Source organism: Podarcis cretensis (genome assembly GCF_951804945.1).
Source record: "Podarcis cretensis genome assembly, chromosome: 13".
Lineage (NCBI taxonomy): Eukaryota > Metazoa > Chordata > Lepidosauria > Squamata > Lacertidae > Podarcis > Podarcis cretensis.
In genome coordinates this window covers 46,879,446-46,904,341 of record NC_137182.1, presented here as the reverse complement: position 1 = coordinate 46,904,341, position 24,896 = coordinate 46,879,446, and the positions used below count along the sequence as shown (strand labels likewise).

The 24,896-nt window shown below is 45.9% G+C and overlaps 2 protein-coding genes across 2 annotated transcripts; both read left to right on the top strand.

Annotated features, from left to right (window-relative positions):
* Positions 1-9,759: 9,759 nt before the first annotated feature.
* LOC307202015 (olfactory receptor 4E1-like) lies at positions 9,760-15,372 on the top strand. Its single transcript, XM_079951635.1, has 3 exons — positions 9,760-9,878; positions 13,599-14,607; positions 14,870-15,372. Exon 2 carries the CDS (start codon positions 13,606-13,608, stop codon positions 14,569-14,571), a length of 966 nt encoding a protein of 321 aa, XP_079807761.1. The 5' UTR covers positions 9,760-9,878; positions 13,599-13,605; the 3' UTR covers positions 14,572-14,607; positions 14,870-15,372.
* A 2,956-nt stretch (positions 15,373-18,328) lies between these two features.
* On the top strand, positions 18,329-22,199 carry LOC307202020 (olfactory receptor 4E1-like). The gene is made up of 2 exons (XM_079951640.1): positions 18,329-18,377; positions 21,222-22,199. Exon 2 carries the CDS (start codon positions 21,236-21,238, stop codon positions 22,181-22,183), a length of 948 nt encoding a protein of 315 aa, XP_079807766.1. The 5' UTR covers positions 18,329-18,377; positions 21,222-21,235; the 3' UTR covers positions 22,184-22,199.
* The last annotated feature ends 2,697 nt before the right edge of the window (positions 22,200-24,896 follow it).

Below are 24,896 nucleotides of genomic sequence, written 5' to 3'. Positions count from 1 at the left end.
AATGGTCACGGATGAAGAGAACATCTGGAGGACCGCACCCTGAACTAGCACCTGAGTTTGTTTGTTTTCCCTCCTCCCTTCCTATCCCTTTTTCCCTTTGTGTCATCCCTCCTAGATTGCAAGCGGAAGAGTAGGATCATTGACCTTTGCAAGCCGTTCAGCCAGTTTGTACCAAAGAACAGGGAAAATGGACCTTTGCAAGCCGTTCAGCCAGTTTGTACCAAAGAACAGGGAAAATGCATTTGGTGAATTGGCAGCAAAATGGGACCTTTTAAATAAGGAAAGGTAGATGTTTAAAAAGCATTTCAACAACAAAGAAAAGGAGCTGGAGAAAAGAAATATTCTCTTACCCTGCATGCATCGAAGACAGGGAGTTACTGCATTACTTGGTTCTTCTCTCTGATGCTGAATCTTATCATCTCAGGCCACCACCAGCACCTGTTTCCTTGAAATAAAACTTCTAATGATTGATCAGAGTGGGCGTCTTCCCTTCTTTCTTTCACAAGAAAATCTACTTTGCTCTTACAGCAGTTCAGTAAAAATGCAGATCTCCTGCATTGCAGGTTCTGAAAGTCTGAACAGCCCCAGTCTTCTGGAGGCATCTTTACATCTTCTGTGTCCTTCTGTAGGGATCTGAGACTCTGGAGAATGCCTTCCAGTCTCCCTGTCTCATGGCAGCGCTCAATGAAATCACCAGCAGTGTTGCATCAGTTGTTTTGAACAGTTAATTAGCTGCCTGTAAAATGGAAGGAGGGACACAGGTGGCGCTGTGGGTTAAAGCCTCAGCGCCTAGGACTTGCCGATCGAAAGGTTGGCGGTTCGAATCCCTGCGGCGGGGTGCGCTCCCGCTGCTCGGTCCCAGCGCCTGCCAACCTAGCAGTTCGAAAGCACCTCCGGGTGCAAGTAGATAAATAGGGACCACTTACCAGTGGGAAGGTAAACGGCGTTTCCGTGTGCGGCTCTGGCTCGCCAGATGCAGCGTTGTCACGCTGGCCACGTGACCCGGAAGTGTCTCCAGACAGCGCTGGCCCCTGGCCTCTTAAGTGAGATGGGCGCACAACCCCAGAGTCTGTCAAGACTGGCCCGTATGGGCAGGGGTACCTTTACCTTTACCTTTAAAATGGAAGGGGAGGTAGCCGTCTCTTAGAGGTGGGCTATCAAACAAAGCCTGGGGCCTTTAAAAGATCTCTGTGGCACCCTTAGCACTCTCCAAGGAAACGATCATCCCCAGGTTTAAGGATTAGTGACTTGATAGGAAAGCAAAGGAGTTACATGTGACCACTAAAGGATGTGAAAGATGCACAAAGACCATAATGGCTATGTTCCCCCTCCAGTGTCACAGGCAGCATGCCTCTGAAAACCTGTTGCTTGGAATCAGAATTGTGGAGAGCACTGCTGAACTCCTGCCCTCCTTGCAGGCTTCCTATATGCATCTGGTTGGCCACTGTGAGAAAAGTATGCCAGACCAGATGGGAGCTGCAGTCCAACAGCATCTGGTGTGCCCTTCATTGGTTACCCTTGGAGTGGACGCGAGTGGCGCTGTGGTCTAAACCACTGAGCCTCTTGAGCTTACTGATCAGAAGGTCGGCAGTTTGAATCCCTGCGACTGAGTGAGCTCCCATTCCTCCAGCTCCTGCCAACCTAGCACTTCAAAAGCACACTAGTGCAAATAGATAAATAGGTACCACTGTATTGGGAAGGTAAATGGCGTTTCTGTGTGCTCTGGTTTCCGTCACAGTGTCCAGTTGCACCAGAAGCAATTTAGTCATGCTGGCCACATGACCCGGAAAGCTGTCTGTGGACAAACACCGACTCCCTCTTTCTGAAAGCGAGATGAGCGCCACACCCCATAGTCACCTTTGACTTGGCAACCATCCAGGGGTCCTTTGCCTTTTACCTTTTACCCTTGAAGTAGCCATCTGGACAGTGGGAACAAAGGGTTCTATCCAACTAAGTCTTATTCAGAGTAGGCCCATTGAAATTCATGGACTTAGTCATGTTCATTAACTTCTTTTTTCCAATTATATTTTATTAAGTTTCAACACAGCATATACAATCAAAACACAATTACATCTTTTTGCTTATTTTTGTTGATTTCCCACCCAATTTTCCATGGAATTGCTGTTTCTTCACTTCTTCTATCTACTAAATAATAACCTCAATATTATATTCTAATTACTTACGTTGCTCATGGCTCAAATCCTGCTCACGAGTTCATCATATGGTAGCATTTCTTTAAGTAGTCCAAAAAGTCATGTTCATTAACTTCAGTGGGTCTACGCTGAAGTAAGCATTGGATGGAACCCAGAATGCTGGACCAGACAGACTTTTCATCTGATCCAGCAACCTCTTCTTACATCCTTCTGTTTGATAGTGGATCAGAGTGTCTTGGAAAGGAATAAACTCTTCTCCATTAGAAGTTGACTGTCCGCCTATCCAGGATGCTGTAGCAGCTGTTTACTGACAGGAGCGTGGACTGGAAGATGTCTGAGGGCCCTTTCAGTTCTAGGATCCTGTCAATGGTATCCATGGCAGGGCACTGTGCTGAGATTCTGCTCCAGCAGCAACACTGAGCAGGCTGGTAGCTTTTGTGCAGATGGCGCCTGGCTTCCTTCCACTGTGTTACTCATGGCACAGAAGTATACAGCAGCGTCGCTCAGTCTTGCCACGTCTTTTTTCAGCGTGGTGCAGCGAGATTCTTTGATCACGTCTAGCATGAACTCCTCAGCAGCTGCAACAGACTTTCCATCATAGCCGTGTCCCAAGTAGGACATTGTGCTCCCAGCCTGCTTGTACCAATACATCGTGTCGTGGGACGCACTTAGGTTTTGAGTACAGTCAATCAGGATCTTGCCTCCTTCCAAGGAGAAGACTTTCTCAGGTTGCATGACTTGGCCAAAGACAAAGCACTGAGCCACTGTGTGGAAAGAGACAGTGATTATAGGAAGAGGGTGCTGAAGGAAGGGCTGTAACTCACTGGGGGTGCAGAAAGTCCCGGGTTCAATCTCTCACAGCATCTACAGGTAGGACTGGGAGAGACATTCTGTCTGAAATCCTGGAGAGCCTCTGCCAGTTGATGTAGACAATATGGAGCTAGATGGACTGGAACAATCTCTGTCTAAGACCCTAGAAAGCTACTGCTGGTCAGATTATTGGACTAGATCAGGCTTAGCTTACATGGCGCCCCCCAGAGTTGTTCCTGGACCACAACTCCCATCAGCCCCAGCCAGCATGAATAATAATAATAGTAGTAGTAGTAGTAGTAGTAGTAGTATTTGTACTCTGCCCATCTGACTGGGTTGCCCCAGCCACTCTGAGCAACTCTCAGCATATACAAAAACATAATAAAACATTAAACATTAAAAACCTCCCAATACAGGGCTGCCTTCAGATGTCTTCTAAAGGTTGTGTAGTTACTTATCTCCTTGACATTTGATGGGAGGGCATTCCACGGGGTGGGCCCCACTACCAAGAAGGCCCTCTGCCTGATCAGAAATGATGGGAGTTGAGGACCAACAATATCTGGAGGACAGCACATTGCCTAGTCCGAGGCTAGATGGACATATGGTTTGACTCGGGCCACACCGTACACTGAAAGCACTATGATAGCACTTGAAACAGTTATGGCTTCCCCTGAAGAATTCTGGGTGCTGTAATTTGTTAAGGGTGCTGAATGTTGATGGGCAGCTCCCTATTCACCTCACAGAACTACAATTCTCAGACTTCCCTGTGAAAGAGGATTGATAGTTAAACAATTGTAGTAATTGTATATCTGAGGGGAATAAGTGTCTCCTAATGACATTTGGGACGCAGGTGGAGCTGTGGGTTAAAGCCTCAGCGCCTAGGGCTTGCCGATCGAAAGGTCGGCGGTTCGAATCCCTGCGGCGGGGTGCGCTCCCGCTGCTCGGTCCCAGCGCCTGCCAACCTAGCAGTTCGAAAGCACCTCCGGGTGCAAGTAGATAAATAGGGACCGCTTACCAGCGGGAAGGTAAACGGCGTTTCCGTGTGCGGCTCTGGCTCGCCAGAGCAGCGATGTCACGCTGGCCACGTGACCCGGAAGTGTCTCCGGACAGCGCTGGCCCCTGGCCTCTTAAGTGAGATGGGCGCACAACCCCAGAGTCTGTCAAGACTGGCCCGTACGGGCAGGGGTACCTTTACCTTTACCTTTAATGACATTCAGCATCCTTAACAAACGACAGTTCACAGGATAAGCTAGACATCAAGAGCAAATAGCAAGCTCACCAATTGTGAAGAGCAGGGCCAGGAACATCTTTCGGCTCAAAGCTGAAGAGTAGCTGTTCTGCTGAAATGAGGAGGGTGTTTGGTTGCCCCTAGCTCTTAACAGATCCTTCTGTCAAAAGTTCACCACATTATGACAGAAAGGGAGTTTCCTGTATCGCTCTGAAAAGCCTACTGATCTCGGCACACCACAAACCACCACCACAAACCGATGCTTTGCTTTCACCCTATTTTCCCCATCTTAAAGCTGAAAATAGGAATGATCCAGAACATTCTACATACAACACATGACCAATTGTGGAATCTGTTGTAGTTTTCTTATATAGCAGCTGCAGGGGGGGGGTAACTTAAACCAGGGAAATGGTAGGAATGAAGGGGTTAAACAACCCCACACCCCGAATAGCACTGCTCCTATTATATTTGTAGCCCCTTGTACATAGGGAGCACCCGGCTTCAGTGTCTAACATGCGGAAGAACATGTGGAAAAGAAAAAGCTGTCCCTTTAAAGTCAAGAAGAGTAGTAGTTGGCCCCCTCTTCACCACACATTTAAAACAATATCATATCACTTTAAATGGACAAGGCATCCCCCCAAAATTACTGGGTGCTGGACTTTGTTAAGGGTGCTAAGAGTAGTTTAACAATCAATCCCTCTTCCCAGGGAATTCTGGGAACTGGAGCTCCGTTAGGTGAATCGGGGTCCCCAAATGACTCTCATGCATAGCTGTCAACTTTTCCCTTTTCTTGCAAGGAATCCTATTCAGAATAAGGGAATTTTCCTTAAAAAGGGGGAAACGTTGACAGCTATGCTCTCATGCTGAGCGGAATTGGCTTCTGTATGTTTAAAACAACAGATTTAACAATGGTTAGAAAACATGTTTTAACCTCCATTTACAGGGGCAGAATTCCTTGGAATGAGGGAAGGAAAAGGATGAACAGGTGTGGTAAAAAAATTAAAAAGGAGGCACATGTTTCAAGTTGGGGTGAAGGGAGGAGCACAACCTGTTCAACCCACACTGAGTATTAAAGGGGGTGCCTGTACCTTCAGTTGCTGTAACCTGCGGATAACACAACCTCTGGCTCTTCTAGATCCAATGTGTGAGACAGAGAATAGCTAGGGAAGTTATCATCAGAAACAGGTACATGAAACATGAAGAAGACGTACATTTCTCATTGTCATGGGCTTATGTCCATCATGTAATTTGATGTCGGGACACTGGCAGGCCCTGTAATGAGGTCAGAAGCCTCTCATTCTGTTTCAATCACACCTTCATCTCCTCTTCATCCTCTTTTTTTCCAGAATTTTATCCTTCCTTATCACAAAATTTTAAAAGGCATTGATCATTCCTGGTTGTTTTCTGACCCCTAGTGGCCACTTTTGTCATTCTCCAAGCTTACCTAAAATTCGAAACAGATGTTGGGGGTGAATATAAACACCTCCTCTCTCTACTTGCATCTCCCTTCTTTAAAAACATAAGAAGGACCTGCTGGATCAGCTATCTAGTCCAGCATGCTGTTCTCACAGTGGCCAACCAGATGCCTGTGGGAATCCTCAAGGTACCCCTGACCATTAGGTCCAGTTGCGGACGACTATGGGGTTGCGGCGCTCATCTCGCTCTATAGGCCAAGGGAGCTGGCGTTTTTCCACAGACAGCTTCCAGGTCATGTGGCCAGCATGACTAAGCCGCTTCTGGTGAACCAGAGCAGTGCACGGAAATGCCATTTACCTTCCCATCAGAACGGTACCTATTTATCTACTTGTACTTGACGTGCTTTCAAACTGCTAGGTGGGCAGGAGCTGGGACCAAACAACGGGAGCTCACCCCATCGCGGGGATTCGAACCGCCGAACTTCTGATCGGCAAGCCCTAGGCTCTATGGTTTAGACCACAGCGCCACCCGCATCCCCCCTCAAGCAGTCCCCAAGCACAATCTCCTTCTCCCCACCTGAGGTTTCTGGCAACAAGCATATAGAGGCATTGCTTCCCCCAGCCACAATGATTCTTCAACATCAACTTTGTTGGACTGGTCATGTTATTCAGATGCCTGATTATCGTCTTCCAAAGCAACTACTCTATTCCGAACTTAAAAATGGAAAGTGTAATGCTGGTGGTCAACAAAAGAGGTTTAAAGACTCTCTCAAGGAAACTTTTTTTAAAATGTAGTATAAACACAGACACTGGCCTATGAGTGCTCCAGAACAGCCTTTACCAAAGGTGTCATGGGCTTCAAAGATGCTTGAAGGACGAAGCATCTTTGAATCTTCTCAGAACTGTAGCACCCTGCTTGTGGTTAACGCTTAGCTGGAATGAAATATTCAACGCAGCAATAGAGAAATTAAAATAATAATTTATTTGTCAGACAAATAAATATGAGGCACAGTGGTATATGGTTACCAAGCTCTGGCCTGGCCTCCTGCCATTATGGCCAGCACTTATATTTCCTTAATCCAGCCCCCTTGCTCCTCCTGTGGCTGCCTCTGTCCAATCAGCCTGGTTGAAATTCCTATTGGCTGTTTGCTAGAACCAATCACAAAAGATACACTCATTTCCTTTTTGCCTTTTATGGGAAACAAAAAGCTATATATTCTTCTATCTATAAATGACAAATAAGTAGTCATTTATCTTACATTTGTCTCAACAAGAAACCTTAATTACCAGCTCACCTCTTGCCCTCCTTGCCCTATTGCCCTCCAAAACAGATAGATATTAGTTTTTTAAATTTTTATCTTAAACAGATGTCAAGGATCTTGAGTTCACATCAACATTGAAAGATCTCCTTCTTTTGGAGGTCTTTAAACAAAGGCCTGACAACCATATGTGTGCTCTAATGATGTTTCCTGCTTGGCAGGGGGGCTGGGCTGGTGGCTGACTTAATTTCAGGATAGTTACAACTCTTACAACTATATGAAATAAGAATCCAACATTTCTTAAATCCTTTGCATAATTACATTTAAGCTAATATATTTCATACATTATCATAGATAGCTTTTTAGAAGAATAAACCTTCTCAAAGTAAAAAAGGAAGGTTTACAGCCTCAAAATAAAAATAGGAAGAAGCCTCTTCTTCTGTTTACACCCCCCCTCTCCAGCCAAGCCAGTTGCTTTTCCATTTGCTCTTGACCTTTTAACCTTAGGAAAATATGGCTCAAGTTTAATGGGAGGCACATGGTTTTATTTTACTATTTACCAAGTCTTAATTATGTTTTTTCTCAGCTTTTTTATATTCTGTAATATGTAGGGTCAGTGTAACCTTGGCTCTCAGCCTGTAATTCCCTTTTTACGAGTTTGAGAATTGTTTTCTGCTATAAATCAGGAGGCCTCCTTGTCCAGGAGGATAAACATCTTGCCAAAGTACTTAGGCAGCTGGTCTTCTGCCTGGCATGAAACATTTGTGAATTTTTAAGCTCTTTTTTAAAATGCAGGCCCTGATCAAAAATATAAGCCTAAGTAAAATGCAGGCTATGATTAGATGCCTCGGAACAAAGGGGAGAAACGTGCAAAGAGGAAGACACGTTTGGCAAACCCTCGCCGTGATCAACTCCCGCCCAGAAGCCTATGTTCCCACTGTGGAAGGATGTGTGGATCCAGAATTGGCCTCCACAGTCGCTTATGGAGTCACTGTTAAAACCATGTTTATGGAAGACAATCTTACTCAGGTATGAGTGATCGCCAAAGAAGAAGAGTAAGCTTTCTTTGCCTTCTGAGCATGCTAAGTCCTCACTGAGCTTTGCTGGGTTCCCCACCCACCACCTTTTTATTTTAAACAAGCCTAATTATACATGCCACTTCTGTGTAGATGGTGCTGGTTTGGCTGCATAAGCATTCACAAGCATTCACTGTTAGGTCCCATCTGCACCACACATTTAAATCCGTATGATATCATTTTGAAAAGTCATGCCTTCCCCCAAAGAATCCTGGGAAGGAACTATAGTTCCTTGATGTAGTTCTTGATGGGGTTTTAATTCCTGTGAAGATGCAGGTTCGTAGCTTGGGGGTACTCCTGGATCCTCTGCTGTCGCTCAAGGCTCAGGTGGCCTCAGTCCCTTCCATCAGCTTCAGCTGGTAGCCCAGCTACACCCCTATCTGGACAGGGATAGCATAACTACTGCTGTCTATGCTCTGGTAACCTAAGGATAGATTACTGCAATGTGTTATACGTAGGGCTGCCACTGAAGACGCTTCGGAAACTTCAGCTGGTGCAGAATTCAGAGGCTAGGTCGCTCACCGGAGCAAGACAGTTTGAGCATATTACACCGATCCTGGTCCAACTGCACTGGCTACTAATCAGTTTTTGTGCACAATTCAAAGTGCTGGTTTTGACCTCTAAAACCTTGAAACAGCTCAGGACCGCAATGCCTCAAGCACCACCTCTTTCCATATGAACCTACCCGGACCCTAAGATCATCTTCTGAGGCCCTTCTTTGTGAGCCTCCTCTTCAAGAGATCTGGAGGGTGGCAACACGAGAACAGGGCCTTCTCTGCTGTGGCTCCCCATCTGTGGAATGCTCTCCCCAAGGAAGTTCACCTGGCACCTTCATTACACACCTTTAGATACCAGGCAAAAACGATTCTTTTTAATCAGGCCTTTGGTTGATCCAATTTACATCCTATGCCCTTTTAAAATGTGGGGGGGGTTGGGGGGGTTGTTTTTATTTTGAATATATATTTTGTGGTTTTATATTTTGATTTTGAGAACCGCCCTGGGACTCCAGGTATAGGGCAATATATAAATTCAATAAATAAATAAATGTTTGTTAAGAGGTCTGAGAGCTGTTAGGGGACCCTTGTTCCCCTTGCAGAGCTAAAATTATCAGAATGGCCAGTTCTTCTTGACATGGAACTCTGGGAATTGTAGTTCTGTGCGGAGAGAATTATTGTTCCAAGAGAAAAGCAGTTGAGCTCTGTTTTCTGCAGCCAGTGAGAAAGGCACCCTTTTCCAGGTAGGGAGTTTTGTATGTGTGTGGGTGACATCACATGCCCACGTTGTGGCAGTGGGCACCCACCGGCCTGAGAGTGAGATGCCACCCCTGGCGCACTTTGATGAGGTTGCCCTGGACCCCTCTAGTTCTCCAGATGTCACTGAACTCAAACTCCCATCAGTCCCAAGCAGAATAGCAGGGGATGATGGGAGTTGTAGTCCAGCAACAACTGCAGGGCCAGAGGTTCCACATCTTGGGGAGGGGCATGATTAGGTTGAAATTGGGGGGAGTCGGGCTTGTGGGCTCTTGCCTCCTCCCCACCATCATTATTCAAGGGCTCCTTCATCTCTCATCTCACCGGGCAGCACAAAAGCACATCACACTGGACCAGAACAGCAGAGCATCCAAATTAAAGAATAAAGTCATTTTTTCCTTCCCCTTGCAGAGAACAGCGATGCTGTACAAATGTTCGAAAACATCATGGAAGTTTTGAACGTCCTAACTATCTCCCTTGTGGAGCTTGTCGGGAGTTCTGATCTCTGCGGGGCTGACTTGCTAAAGAATTGCAACAAAGTGAAGTTGGCAAGAGCCTGGATTGATGCAAAACAGCAGAAGGTTATATATCCTGAGAGAAGGAATGCTACAACCTGGTTCTTAAACTTTTCAGAAGACAACAGTGGAGAACGGCAGCTATACTCCCGAGGCTACTGCAACCTTGAAGGTCTTTTTTTTATTTATCATTTGAAAGCATGGATCACTTGAAAAGATTTAGGGGTTGGTTGATACTAAAATAACTTTCCTGGAAGTTTGAAATAGACTCCTTATCAGCTTGTCCTGCTCCTCTTCTTCTGCTTCTTTTAAGATAAATCTTAAACAAGGATGTGGGTGTGAAGGCAGTTCAGACCAGGGAGTGGTGCTGGGGAAAGAGGTGTTTAATGCTCCCCAAAGCAGTTTTTCTCATCAAAATCACACACACGCACACCCAAAGCTCCTATTGCATTTGCCCCAATGTACAAAAAAAATCTGGATTCATTTTTCTCCAGCAAAATTAACAGCAGCTCTGTGTGTGTGTGATTTTGATAGGGGAAATCTCAAGGAAGGCAAGGGCTAAACAGTGTGAATTTCTCTGAAGAAACAGATTTTGTATGCAGTTTTGACTAGAGTAAACATTTTTGCGAGCACTTGCTCCTAATTAACACATTTTTGTATGTCATTTCTACTGTTACGTTCATTCCCCTAATATATGCATTTTAGTAAAGCTTCGTTGGCCGGAGACCTTCACAGCAAGATTTAGATAAGTGTGGGTTTTGATGGATGGCTGTGTGTCGATGCTTATATTGTTTCAGAAAGTGTGAAATTAATAGGTTCATCTTTAAATGTGGCCTGAATCAAATCTCTCCCCCATCCCTTACCACCCACCTCTGAATTAAGGTATAATTTGGCCCCTGTATGGTTACCATAGTGAAGCTATAGCAACAATTATCTATATTTCATTTGAAAGCAATCTGGCTGCATTGCCTTATTTCGTTACTACTCTTTACAATCCTTCTTCTCCTCTCCTCTCTCAAAGGAGGGGGATTCTCCCAAAGAATCCCAGGAAGGAATCGTAGTTTCTTAAGAGGAGCTGAGAGCTATTAGTAGCCCCCTGTTCCCCTCACAGAGCTAAAATTATCAGAATGGCAAGTTCTTCTTCACGTGGAACTCTGGGAATTGCAGTTCTGTGCAGAGAGAATCGTAGTTCCGAGAGAGAAGCAGTTCAGCTCCGTCCTCCGTAGCCAGTGACCAAAGCACCCTTTTCCAGGGAGTGGGGCTCAGAAGAGTTGTCTGTGTGCATGGTAGGGGACCTGGGTGGCGCTGTGGGTTAAACCATAGAGCCTAGGGCTTGCCGATCAGAAGGTCGGCGGTTCGAATCCCCGCAACGGGGTGAGCTCCTGTTGCTTGGTCCCTGCTCCTGCCAACCTAGCAGTTTGAAAGCACGTCAAAGTGCAAATAGATAAATAGGTACCGCTCCGGTGGGAAGGTAAACGGCGTTTCGGTGCTCTGCTCTGTTTTCACCAGAAGCGGCTTAGTCATGTTGGCCACATGACCCAAAAAAAGTGTCTGCGGACAAATGCCGGCTCCCTCGGCCAGTAAAGTGAGATGAGCGCTGCAACCCCAGAGTAATCTGCGACTGGACTTAACTGTCAGGGGTCCTTTACCTTTACCCAAGAGTTGGTGGTATGTGTGTACAGGGGACAGAATACATGGGTGGATAGGAAGATCATTGTGACCCATATGGAGAAGCAGAACAGGATTCAGTCTTATTCAGCACCAGGGTGGATAAAAATCAGTGATTTTAAAAAAAAAATCAATGGTTTTGTTTTTGTTTTTAAATGGATTTTAAAAATTTAAATCGGTTTTTATTTTTTTTAATTGGATTTTTTTATTTAAATTGGATTTTTAAAATAAAATGCTTTTGGAGGAAAAATCTTTCTAAATATAGTTTTCTATTAAAGTTACATTATAGTCCAAAGGATTCATCAGGAAATAAGGATTTGTTTTAAGTTTTTCATGTGTGCTAAAACTCAGTCTAAGGTGTTTTTTTAAAAAAATGTTTAACCACATCAGTTAACAAACATGGATACATATGGTGTAATGTTACTGTTTTAGTTAAATAAATTGTTTAAATTGTTATCACGAAAATGATTATTTTTCTCCTTCCAATAAAGTACAGAAGAAAAGTTGTCCAAACATAAACAGTTAACTTATGAAACCTCACAAAAATTTCATAATTATCGGTCTATGTATTTCTAATAGTATAACCAAATCAGTAATTTTTGATATAACTGTAAAAACTACTCTGAAAATTTATTATTCCGAAAATGAAAACTTCATCTGTTTGTAAATATTAAGATTATAGCAGCAAGAATAAGTCTTTCTATACAAAAAATGATTTAAATCAAGTCTTACTGACTAGTGGTTTAAATTGTGATTTAAATTGATTTGATTTAAATCAAATCCACCCTGTTCAGCAGCACAGTGCCAAAGAATATATATTTACATGTAGAAGGTTCCAGATTCAATTCCTGGCATCTCTAGGTAGGACTGGGAAAGCATGTTGGTGAAGCCCTGGAGAACCACTGCTGGTCAGAAGAGGCAGGTTGTGGTGCAGAACGTCAGGGCTGGTGGCTGAAGGTCAGTGGCGTAGCGTGGGTTGTCAGCACCCGGGGCAAGGCAAGTAATTTGCACCCCCTAACCCATGGATTTGCGCCCCCTAACCTGTGGATTTGCGCCCACTAACCCTAACCCCCAGATGTTGCGCCCAGTGTGGCCGCCCCCCCCTGCACCCCCCACACTACGCCACTGCTGAAGGTGGCTCTCCAAGCCTCTCTGTGTGGCCCTCAGGGTTTTCCATGGGCCATGCCCCCTTCCCCAACCAAACCCATTCCTAGCCCTTCCTCTGCAGCCAACCTGAGCGATTTTGTCAGGCTAGAATGTCCCCTTAAACTTGGATCCTGCCTTTTGTTTCATGTCTCAGCGCAGTTTAACAGTCAATCCCTCTTCCTGGGGAATTCTGAGAATTGCAGCTGTATGGTGGGAATAGGGACCTCCCAATAATGCTCAGTGCCCTTTACAAACTACAGTTCCCAGGATTCTTTATGGGAAGCCATGACTTGCTTGAAAGCATGGTGTGATACTACAGTACTTTGAATGTTTAATGCATATCATTATTATTATTTAAATTTGTATACCGCCCTGTACCCACAGGTATCAGGGCGGTTCACAGTATAAAATTACAATATAAAAACATAAAATGCATAATTAGAAACAAACCAGTAACCTCTCCACACACTGACCATGATAGCTATATAGAACCTCCATGGTCAAAGGCAATTATGCCATTAGAGGACAATTTCTAGGGAGCCAATAGTAGGAATGGGCCATTGCTTTCATGCCCTCTTTGTGAGCTTCCCCAAAAGTCCGTTTGCACCCCAAAAAGTCCATAAGTAGAGTGTCGCTACTGCACGTGTGTGAAGCGCAATAGAGCGGTTCTGCGCATGTGTGAAGTGCGCAGATCACTTCTGTGCGTGCATGGCGAAACCCAGAAGTATATACTTCCAGGTTTGCTGCGTTCGCAACCCAAAAATCCGCAACATGAAGCGAACGCAACCAGAGGTATGATTGTACTTTACAAAGTTGTATATTATGAAGATCTTCACCTGTTACAGTATTTGTAAGAATGGATTCCAAATATCATTGAATTTGTCCATGGCAAGTCTGCGTTCATATGCAAGCTGTTCATATGTTGCAAGTTTGTATAAATCAGATATCTTCAATCCATTCTATCTGTACACAGCTCTGAGGGTTTCTCTTTTCAGTCAAACAGTATGTAGAGTTTATGAAATAATAAAGGACCTTCTAGGTCACTCAAAATGTTTTTCTGCTCTTTCCCTTTCTATAGAACGGAAATGGAAGAACATGTGGTTCCAAACTGGACTGTGGTAGCCCCAAACCAGACCTCGGTGACCGAGTTCATCCTCGTGGGGCTGTCCAATGACCCTGGGACGCAGCTGGTGCTCTTTGTGGTCTTCCTGGTGGTCTACCTGCTCACCTTGGCTGGCAATATTCTCATTGTGGTCACCATCATCCACAACCAGGGGCTGCACACTCCCATGTACTTCTTCCTGAGCAACCTCTCCTTCATCGACGTCTGCCACGCCACAGTCACTGTCCCCAAGATGCTGGCTGACTTCCTCTCAACTGCAAAGACCATCTCCTTTGGGGGCTGCGTGGCCCAGATGTTCTTCCTCCACCTCTTTGCCTGCACTGAGATCTTCCTCCTCACCGTCATGGCCTATGACCGCTATGTGGCCATCTGCAACCCGATGCATTACCTCACCATCATGAACCACAAGGTCTGCCTCCTGCTGGCCGGCACGATCTGGTTGGGTGGCACAGTGCACTCTCTTGCCTTGACTGGCATGACCATCAAGCTACCCTACTGTGGGCCCCAGAAGGTTGACAACTTCTTCTGTGACGTCCCCCCGGTTATCAGGCTGGCATGCACAGACACCTACGTCATTGAGATCCTCATTGTTTCCAACTCGGGGCTGATCTCCGTGGTCTGCTTCATGGTCCTGGTGGTCTCCTACGGCATCATCCTGGTCTCCCTCCGCAAACGTTTTGTAGAAGGCCGGCGCAAGGCACTCTCCACATGCGCGGCCCACCTCACGGTGGTGACCCTCTTCCTGGGGCACTGCATCTTCATTTATTCCCGCCCCTCCACCAGCTTCTCGGAGGACAAGGTGGTGTCGGTCTTCTTCACTGCCGTCACCCCTCTGCTCAACCCCATCATCTACACGCTGAGGAACGAGGACATGAAGCAGGCGCTCAACAAACTGTTTGGCAGGAAGGTGACGGCAGAGAAAAAGTGAGGGTCCGGCTGTGCTATGAGGAGGTGCAGAGGGAAGGTAGAAGAAGAAGAAGAAGAGTTTGGATTTGATATCCCGCTTTATCACTACCCGAAGGAGTCTCAAAGCGGCTAACATTCTCCTTTCCCTTCCTCCCCCACAACAAACACTCTGTGAGGTGAGTGGGGCTGAGAGACTTCAAAGAAGTGTGACTGGCCCAAGGTCACCCAGCAGCTGCATGTGGAGGAGCGGGGAAGCAAACCCGGTTCCCCAGATTACGAGACTACCGCTCTTAACCACTACACCACACTGGCTCTCTAAGGTGGGGAGAAGGGCCCAGTTGAAATCTCACCACAGCCAGGGTTAAATCGGGCAAGCAGGCATGGAACCCTATGGATCTCAAGCTGTGCACATCTTCCATGGGTTCATCATGAAAATGTGAGGTTTGGAACATAGAGGAGAACCTGGCACTCAGAGCTTTTCAACTTGGGTACATGAGTTAAGACAGTTTCCTGATCCCCCTGATCAAATTTCAAACTCCTGCAATCACAAAAGACTTATCCTTATTATGTTACTGGGTGAGACTTGCTGTTCACTGCTACGTTTCAAGAGCCTATGGGTCAGAGCTTCTAAATGCCAAAGTGTCCATCGACGCCACAATGGCCCCCGGCAAACATGCAAACTATAGATTCTGTATATGGAGCAAATGAAAATAAACATGAGCAGCAAATGTTGATGAACAAAATGTGTATTTAATAAACTTACATATGCATCTAGAAATGCCACTTGACTTGCACACTTTAGCTTGGATTTCAAACTGCGGTGGTACCTCGGGTTACATACGCTTCAGGTTACAGACTCTGCTAAACCAGAAATAGTACCTCAGGTTAAAAACTTTGCTTCAGGATGTGAACAGAAATCGCGCAGCAGTGGTACAGCATCAGCAGGAGGCTCCATTAGCTAAAGTGGTGCTTCAGGTTAAGAACAGTTTCAGGTTAAGAATGGACCTCCAGAACAAATTAAGTTCTTAATCCGAGGTACCACTGTATTTTGTGGAAGGGGAGGGGGGGTTCTGCTTGCTGTACAGAGGGGTGCATTTCAGTGCACAAACTGTGCAGGGAATCTAACAAAATCCCTGCAGCTGCCTGAAACAACTGGAGGATTTTGCCGTGTTACTTTAAAGGTCTATACAGGAGAGGCAGTGTGGCTGAGGGAAGGTTGTCACTCAACGGCAGAGCACCTGCTTTGCATTCAGAAGGTCCCACAATCATTTCCTGGCATCTCCAGACAAAGCTTTTACAGTGGTACCTCTGGTTAAGAACTTAATTCATTCTGGAGGTCCGTTCTTAACCTGAAACTGTTCTTAACCTGAAGCACTACTTTAGCTAATGGGGCCTCCTGCTGATGCCGCGCCACCGGAGCCCGATTTCTGTTCTCATCCTGAAGCAAAGTTCTTAAACCTGAGGCACTACTTCCCGGTTACCAGAATCTGTAACCTGAAGAGTTTGTAATCCAAAGTGTTTGTAACCCAAGGTACCACTGTATTCATTTAATAAGATTCATATACTGCTTAGTTTTTTTAAAAAAAAATCTCTACATAGTTTACACAGAATAGTATATAATATTCGTTTTTAAAAATGGCAGTAAAAGCAGAAAGACGTAGCAAAATTACGGAAATGTAAATGCAAAAGATTTTTAAAACAAATGCACTGTACATAATAAAATTACATGCCTGTGTAGGCTTGCCTATTTTTAGCAGACATTAACAGCACCAAGGAAATGCCTGCCTAATATCCAGTGGCAGGGAGTTCCAGAGAACAGGCACACTAAAGATTGAGCCTTCATTAAGTGTGAAACCGGCACTTGGCAATGTGGCACTTGTAAATGTGCCCACCCCATAGAAAGAAAGGTTCTTCCAGAACAGCATTTTTTTTTTTGCAGGTATATCCTGCATCATGTGCTAGCTTTCTGCATGCAAGGACTTTCCCCCTATAGAGGACCTGCAGTCTAAAGTGGTATAGACTGGGTAACCGGTAGAGGGTCAGTCAAACTCAAACATTGTTGGATCTCCCAACCATGCTTTGTCTAGGCTTGGGCCAAGCAAAAGCAATGGTTAGGCAAAGAATTATACACACTGAGAGACAACAGGACTGCTTAAGGTTCCCCAACTACAAAATTGTAAAAATCGAGAGATATATAGCTGAACCAGCAGCATATCTCTTTTATCTTGTATCCAAAAATGCAAGAAGGGCTTTTACACTTGCCAGAAGCTCGGCTCTGCCCTTGCCAGTCTTGGAAGGATCCTTTTAAAAAGTCCCATATGACCAGAGAATTTGTGCCTGTCCTTTGGGGGATATAGGAAGCCCTGAACACCTATTTTTTAGATGTCCCTTTTATGATGAGGCACATAGAGAAACCATTGACCCCCCGCTGGTGAGGCTTGCTGACCTCCCAGTAAAGCAAAAATTCAATCTTCTTCTGTTAGGCACAAACCACAAGACGACCTGGATTGTCGCCAGATTCTGCACAGATCTGTAGGCGCAGACCATCCCCCGATTCAATCTAGTTTGTTAAGAAAATTCCCAAACCCGGATCCACGGGTGACTTTGGGTCATTTCTCTAAGGTAGTCTATTTTAAAGTTTTTATGTGTTTATATGCCTATCACGCTTTTAAACTTAAAATCCATTGTTGTATATTGTTTTGAATGTTTTTTTTGCTTTTGGAGTTGTAGTTCCATTTGTGTTTCTCAAGCTGGTCTATGACCATAATCAATTTCATATTCATGTATAGACTGGGTGACCAGTAGAGGGTCAGCCAAACTCAAACATTGCTGGATCTCCCAGCCATACTTCATTTCCTTTCAGGCTTTTATTCTGCCTCTGAAAACCAGTTCTTGGAAATTCTCAAGAACTGTGATTCTCAAGTCCTGTGAGAATGGGATATTGAAGAAGATGGGCTTTTGGCCTAATCCACCCACCTTTGGTTAAAATTATCTAGCTAGTGATCCTCACTGCATCCCCTGTTCTAGACCTGTGCCATTAATGGAGTTACACTGGATGAGTTTCCGTTGTGCAATTATGGGCAATTGTTGTGTTGTTCTCTGTCCAAATTGACACACGATTCCTCAAAACCTAAGAGGGCTTGTTAAGCAACGCCAGGCTTAACTTTGACATTTCTAAAACTTTGGGGCAGCTTGCGTAAGACCTCCCCTGTGACTTAATTGTGAGAACTTCAACTTGCAATCCTCACTTTGATGCTCCTATCGGTGTTACACATTCTTGGCTATGACAGAATAAGAAGCATATTGAGGGAGGAAAAGCATAAAGGATCTCCAGAGTTGGCAATGAGAGGGGACAAAGAAACATGTCATGAGTTTTTTTGCTTCCCTTACTTATGGGTTGGGTAGTCCTTACTTTAACCACAGCTCCTTAGGTCTCTCAAGAAACGAAACTTGAACGAAACTGAAGACTTGGATTCTTTCTATATTTGAATTATGCCAAAGGAAAACCAAAATGTAGAGACCTGATCTGGATCTAAACTTCACGTTGGTTTAGAGGCAATTTATATGCAGGATTATTCATTTGGCCCAAGACTACACTTTATAGTAGCAATTTTATACAAAGCAAATTCAGCTAGGACTGTCTTAGAAAGGCAGCCTGGGAGGATCAAAATGCGCTTTGAAGAGAGTATTGAAATTACAAGTTCTTCTCTCTGATTCCCTTAAGCTGATCAGCGTGGCCTTCAGAGGCAGTCAGAAGAAAATTGAATGTTAGACGCCTGTCCAAAAATATCTGCATCCTAAGAATCTCCAGCACCTCCAGAAAGAAATGTAAGTGACATTTTATTCATTCAGTTGCAGAAGGGAGGGTTGGAGATTCTGTGAGCAGGTGCACAGCATTCCCTGAAAGCACATATAATGCACATTTAAAGTGCATTAATTCCCCCCCAAGAATCCTGGGAACTGTCATTTGTTAAGGATGCTGGGAATTCCAGCTGTGCAAGAGGGAAACTACAGTTTCTAGAATGTGTTGGGGAAGTCCTGTGCTTTCAATGTGCCCTGGATGGGCTTTAAATCTATCCTATGGATTTGACCAGATCTTAAATGAACAAAACTTCTCTGTTGAAATTCTATATGGAAACATACTCGAAATCACACCTGTCACTGAGGTCCAAAACTGGGACAAATTAGCCAAGTCCTAGCAGTTGTTAATTTTTAAATGGGTGTCAATGCATTGTTCATCAAGGGAGCCGTGTGTATTCTTCATTTGCACTACCCAAATGCAGAAATGAGATCCAGCATAATGAGAATAACATGTAGGCAAAATAGCACACAAATTTACGTATGTTAGGAGAAATTTGCACAAAAATGCTGGTGACTTTTCGCAGGGACCTTATTGTAAAGGGAAAAAAAATCATGAACCAATCGAGAAATGTGGAGAAATGAATTTAGGACTAAAAAAATGGAGAAACTGAGAGAAACTGAAATTGAGCGATTCATCCATCATTAGACTGAATTATTGCCGTATTGAGGGGTACACTTCCCTCCTTCCTTTCTTCCTTCCTTCCTTCATTCCTTCCTCTCTTTTGCTCTTTCTATTCTGTCATTTGCAGTAGTGTCCTTTTTTTTAGGATTTCTAGGGAGCAACCCTGTGCACAAGGAGCTGGTTGGTGTAAATTAAGCCAGCCTAAAGTTACACGCAGGTGGCGCTGTGGGTTAAAGCCTCAGCGCCTAGGGCTTGCCGATCGAAAGGTCGGCGGTTCGAATCCCTGCGGCAGGGTGCGCTCCCGCTGCTCGGTCCCAGCGCCTGCCAACCTAGCAGTTCGAAAGCACCTCCGGGTGCAAGTAGATAAATAGGGACCGCTTACCAGCGGGAAGGTAAACGGCGTTTCCGTGTGCGACTCTGGCTCGCCAGAGCAGCGATGTCACGCTGGCCACGTGACCCGGAAGTGTCTCCGGACAGCGCTGGCCCCCGGCCTCTTGAGTGAGATGGGCGCACAACCCCAGAGTCTGTCAAGACTGGCCCGTACGGGCAGGGGTACCTTTACCTTTACCTTTAAAGTTACACCAGATCCAAACCCTATTCAGCAGCTGGGTTCCTGCTGCAGGTCTGCCTCCACCTAACAGAGGGGAAACAAGCCTTTAAAACAGTAGTTTACACCAGATTGCCCAGTTACATGATCGAGCAGAATTTTCTTAGGATCCAGCCTAGGTTCCCCACTCTCTGGTCCCACCACGCTCCACATAGACCCCCCTTTGGTCACTTACACCAGCCTCAATTTAGCCAGCTGAGCCAGGAAATTATGCCATTGTATCTCTGGCTGAACCCAGGTTGGAAATCAGCCAGTTGAGGTGGAGATCCTCTGCATCTTAAGCAACTCATCCCAGAGATCTCGCCATAGGACTGACCCTTCGCCCCTGTTATTTGTTTTTATCTAGCCTTCTTAATCATGGTCAAAGTGGATGCTGCCTTTTTTTGTTTCTGAGCCTCCTCGGGCAAGCTATGACTCAAAAGGTGGCACATCCATAAATCTATCAATAGAAATAAGTACCATATATCTTTTCCCCCTCCTGATAGTAGGGACATGGCAGAGAGGATGGAATTAACCCTCCTCTCTCCCACCGCCTCAGCTCCAAACTAGATCTGAACTCTGCAGCTGGTTTTTGAAATTATTATTATTTATACTTTTCAGATATATACATTTCACTGATTTTACAATCATTTTTACATTTTAAAACATGGGTAGGCAAACCTAAGGCCTGGGGGCCGGATCCTGCCCAATCACCTTCTAAATCTGGCCTGCGGATGGTCCGGGAATCAGCGTGTTTTTACATGAGTAGAATGTGTCCTTTTATTTAAAATGCATCTCTGGGTTATTTGTGGGGCATAGGAATTTGTTCATTTCCCCCCCAAAAAAAAAATATAGTCCAGCCCCTCACAAGGTCTAAGGCAGTGCTTCCCAACCTTGTGCCTCCAGCTGTTTTTGGACTACAATTCCCATCATCCCTTGCCACTGGTCTTGCTAGTCAGGGATGATGGGAGTTGTAGTTCAAAAACAGCTGGAGGCACAAGGTTGGGAAACACTGGTCTAAGGAACAGTGGACCGGCCCCCTGCTGAAAAAGTTTGCTGACCCCTGTTTTAAAACTTGACTTCCTTCCCCCTCTTTCTGCGGTTCCTTAAATTTATTTTTAATACCTTCTGCATATCCAAATTCACTTAACTTGTTTATTTATCTTCTTTCAATATATACTCTTACGTAACTGCGGGTTATTACAATAATCCTGCCAGTGTTTTGATCCGTTTACTGTAAATATTCAATAAACCATTTCCATTCTTTTATCAAAAGTTTGTTATCTTGATTACTTATTCATCCGGTACGTTTCACCATTTCTGCATATTCCGTAAGTTTTTGGATCCATTCTTCCTTTGCTGGGAGTCTGTGGCTGGTTTTTTTAGCTTAAAAAAAAAAATCAAGGTTTCTGAATGCCACGTAACACTAATCACAGGCAAAAGTAGATTTCAACTTCCTTTTCCTTTAAAAAAAACAAATCAGGTCCCCTCTCCTCTTCCTGTGTATTTGGGGTGGTTCTGTGTGTTTTCACCCAAAGAGACTCCAGGCCAATCAGAATTTCAGTTTCTCATCCTCCCTGTTTCTGTCCTGCATCCCTTCCAGCCTCCGCCACAGAGATGGATGCAGTACCAGAGAATGTCACTACAGTGAAGACATTTTTCCTGTCAGGCTTGAGCACTAGCCACAGCACCGAAATGGCGCTCTTCGTTTTCTTCACAGCTATCTACTCCCTGATCCTAGTTGGCAACGTTCTCATCGTCGTCACCATCATCTGCGACCAACATCTTCACACGCCCATGTATTTCTTCCTCAGCAACCTCTCCTTCATCGACGTCTGCCATTCTTCCGTGGTCATGCCCAAAATGCTCGCCGACTTCCTAGCGGAGACGAAGACCATCTCCTTTGGGGAATGCATAGCCCAGATGTTCTTCCTCCACCTCTTCGCTTGCACGGAGATCTTCCTCCTCACCATCATGGCCTACGACCGCTACGCCGCCATATGCAATCCCCTCCATTACGGCACCATCATGAGCCGCCAGGTCTGCCTCCAGTTGGCTGTGGCCATGTGGCTGGGCGGTTTGCTGCACTCCATAGCCCTGACACTGTTGACGCTCAATGTGCCCTACTGCGGCCCCAACAGCATCGACAACTTCTTCTGCGACGTCCCTTTGGTCATCAAACTGGCCTGCGCTAACACTTACGTCTTCGAAATCCTCATCGTCTCCAACTCGGGGGTGATCTCGGTGGTCTGCTTTGTTGTTCTGGTGGTCTCCTACGTGGTCATCCTCGTTTCCTTGAGGAACCGCTTCTCTGAAGGGCGGCGGAAGGCTCTGTCGACTTGTGCTGCTCACCTAACGGTGGTCACCTTATTCCTGGGCCACTGCATCTTCATCTACCTCAGACCGGCCAAGAGTTTGGCTGCAGACAAGGTGGTTTCTATCTTCTTCACGGCGGTTACACCCCTGCTCAACCCAGTCATCTACACCCTGCGGAACGAGGACATGCTGAATGCCCTGAACAAGCTGCGAAGCCGACAGGTCAATCTGGAAGGCAAAGGGCATTAGGAGGAAGAGGGATGAAATGGTGCATTCATAAAAGCACAAAGCTGCTTTATTTCGAACATCATTTGCAAACTAGTAAGAAGGAACAGCTTTTGACTACAATCAGCAAACAATATTTCATATCAAACTCGGGTATACCCCAGAATTCAGCAGTGGATTTGAAACCTTGGTTTTACTGGATTTATTTCAGTGCAGGCTCCCTACTGATCTTTGGAACCTCCTGCCTATTGACATCAAGCAGGTCCCTTCACTGTACTCTTTTCATATATATATATGAAAAGGGCCACCACTGGAGTGTTGCCCTCTGGCACACCAGGCACATCCAGGTTCAGGTGCACTGTGATGACATCATCACCGCAGGCCAGGTCCTGGAGGCTTCAAACCCCGTTTCAGCCTTCATGCCAGGAGTTGAGAAGTTTCTAAACAAAGGTGGAGGGATGGCTCAAATAATCTTCTTCATGGCATAAAAGATGCCAGTTTCACTCAAGCCTTGGATACTACACTTGCCACTAGAGTTACCAGGACTCCTGATGCTCAGATTTTGGAGGGGCTGGTTGCTCAGGGATGGTGCCTGTTGCAGTAAAGGCAAATCCTGAAGGCACATGTTGAGATAGATAGATAGATAGATAGATAGATAGATAGATGATAGATAGATAGATAGATAGATACACACACACATACTCAGAGGGGAGGCATGTAACTCATTGGTCAAGTAGGTAGCCAATAGGCTCTCCTCCACATATTATTTGAACATCCCAACTCCCATCAACTCCATTCTACATAGTTGGTGGTCAGGACTCATGGGATAGTAATTAGGGTTTGCCAGACAACGTTGTTGACCTTTCTTCTTAGGGGGCCACACAAAGTTGAGCTTTTTGGGGAAAGATTTTTGTCTTTGGGCTTTGGGGGTATTTTTGATGCATTCTTCTTAAAAAGTCGCCCTAGTTGCCTTACGTCCAGGATTTGCCAATTCGGACACCATTTCAACAATGTTATTTCCGGACATGTCCAGGAAAACTCAGACATATGGCAGTCCTGGTAGTAATCCATCAACATCTGGAGCAACACAAGTGAGCCCCCTTTTAGGGCAAACTATAGCAGTCCTATATGGGACTATGGGACGCAGGTGGCGCTGTGGGTTAAAGCCTCAGCGCCTAGGACTTGCCGATCGAAAGGTCGGCGGTTCGAATCCCTGCGGCGGGGTGCGCTCCCGCTGCTCGGTCCCAGCGCCTGCCAACCTAGCAGTTCGAAAGCACCTCCGGGTGCAAGTAGATAAATAGGGACCGCTTACCAGCGGGAAGGTAAACGGCGTTTCCGTGTGCGGCTCTGGCTCGCCAGATGCAGCTTTGTCACGCTGGCCACGTGACCCGGAAGTGTCTCCGGACAGCGCTGGCCCCTGGCCTCTTAAGTGAGATGGGCGCACAACCCCAGAGTCTGTCAAGACTGGCCCGTACGGGCAGGGGTACCTTTACCTTTACCTTATAGCAGTCCTATTTCCATGAGCCTGTGTGGTGCATCCAAGGTAGCTAAATGTCTTGGGAGCTAGAGGTCAAGACTGGGGAACCTGTGGCCCTTCAGATGGTCTGCAACTTTCACCACCACCCCACCTAACCATGGCCTGCTTTGGCTGCAGCTGATGGGAGTTGGAGTCCCACAACACCTAGAAGCCTATGTTCACTTCAGCCACTTCCGAGCTTGAGAGGAGGTGGGGTTTCGGGCTTCATGCCCACCCCACGTGCGTGGGGGCTGCTCCCAGCCCCCGTGAGACCTAGGGGAATCCTCGGCCGCGTCACCCACAATCGGGTAGCTGGGGTGTGTGGCCTGCCCTATTTAGGGCCGGCGCTGCCGAGGCTCGCCCTCTTTTCGCCGTGCCAGCTGACTCCGTTTCCCACACTCCCTCCCTTTAGGCAGGCTCCTTGACATTGCTATGGACATATGTTGGTCGCCGCAAGGGGCCTAGTAGGAATTTTTCCCACTTGGCAATTTTAGCCATTTGGTTTTTCGCCTACCTCGTAGCAACTCGTCACAACTCCCGGTTTGGTGGCTAGACATTGGTTAGGGAGGTTTAAGAGTATTGGAAGGGGGGGAGGAAGCACCATCGCCTCCCCCCACAACAAAGGGTAGTCCGATAAAGGACTCCGGGGGGCATTGCCCTGTCCGAAGCCTATGGAGGTGTGGGCCTAAGGCACGCCCCCAAGCGGTGACCCCGAGGGAGCTCCTAGTTGACGTGCCTCAGCAGGACTCCCCTTACTGGTGGTTAACCCTTGCCGGTATACACGCAATTGGGCTGAAGCTGGCTAGTCGATAGGATCAATGCCTAAGGCCAATACCACTCATTCCAGTAATCAATAAAGTTGTGGCCTAATTCGCCCATTTAACCTTATATTCAGTGTGTCGTGTCTTTATTTCTGCTGGGGGGAGGCGGGAACTCGCCACACAACCCTTGGTTGATGAAAACCGAAAACCTTAACACCCATTCGCTGCTCACTGTTGGTATTGCTAAAGAGTCAAAGGTTGCTTTGGGCTTTGGAACACAATGGACCCACAAATGGGGTGAAGGGAAAAGATGTCTCCAAAGGAAGCTGCAAAGCATTGCCATTATCTTATGTCCCTTTCCGTTTTTGGTTGCGGTTCCAAGAGGGTGATTTGGGTGCGCCTATGTGCCATCTCCGGAATGTAACCCCTGTGCAAGACACAATCATACTGTAAACAAAAC

What these genes read in the sequence shown, in the direction of transcription:
- LOC307202015 (XM_079951635.1), top strand. Translation starts at nt 13,606, where the DNA reads ATGGAAGAACATGTGGTTCCAAACTGGACTGTGGTAGCCCCAAACCAG.
- LOC307202020 (XM_079951640.1), top strand. Translation starts at nt 21,236, where the DNA reads ATGGATGCAGTACCAGAGAATGTCACTACAGTGAAGACATTTTTCCTG.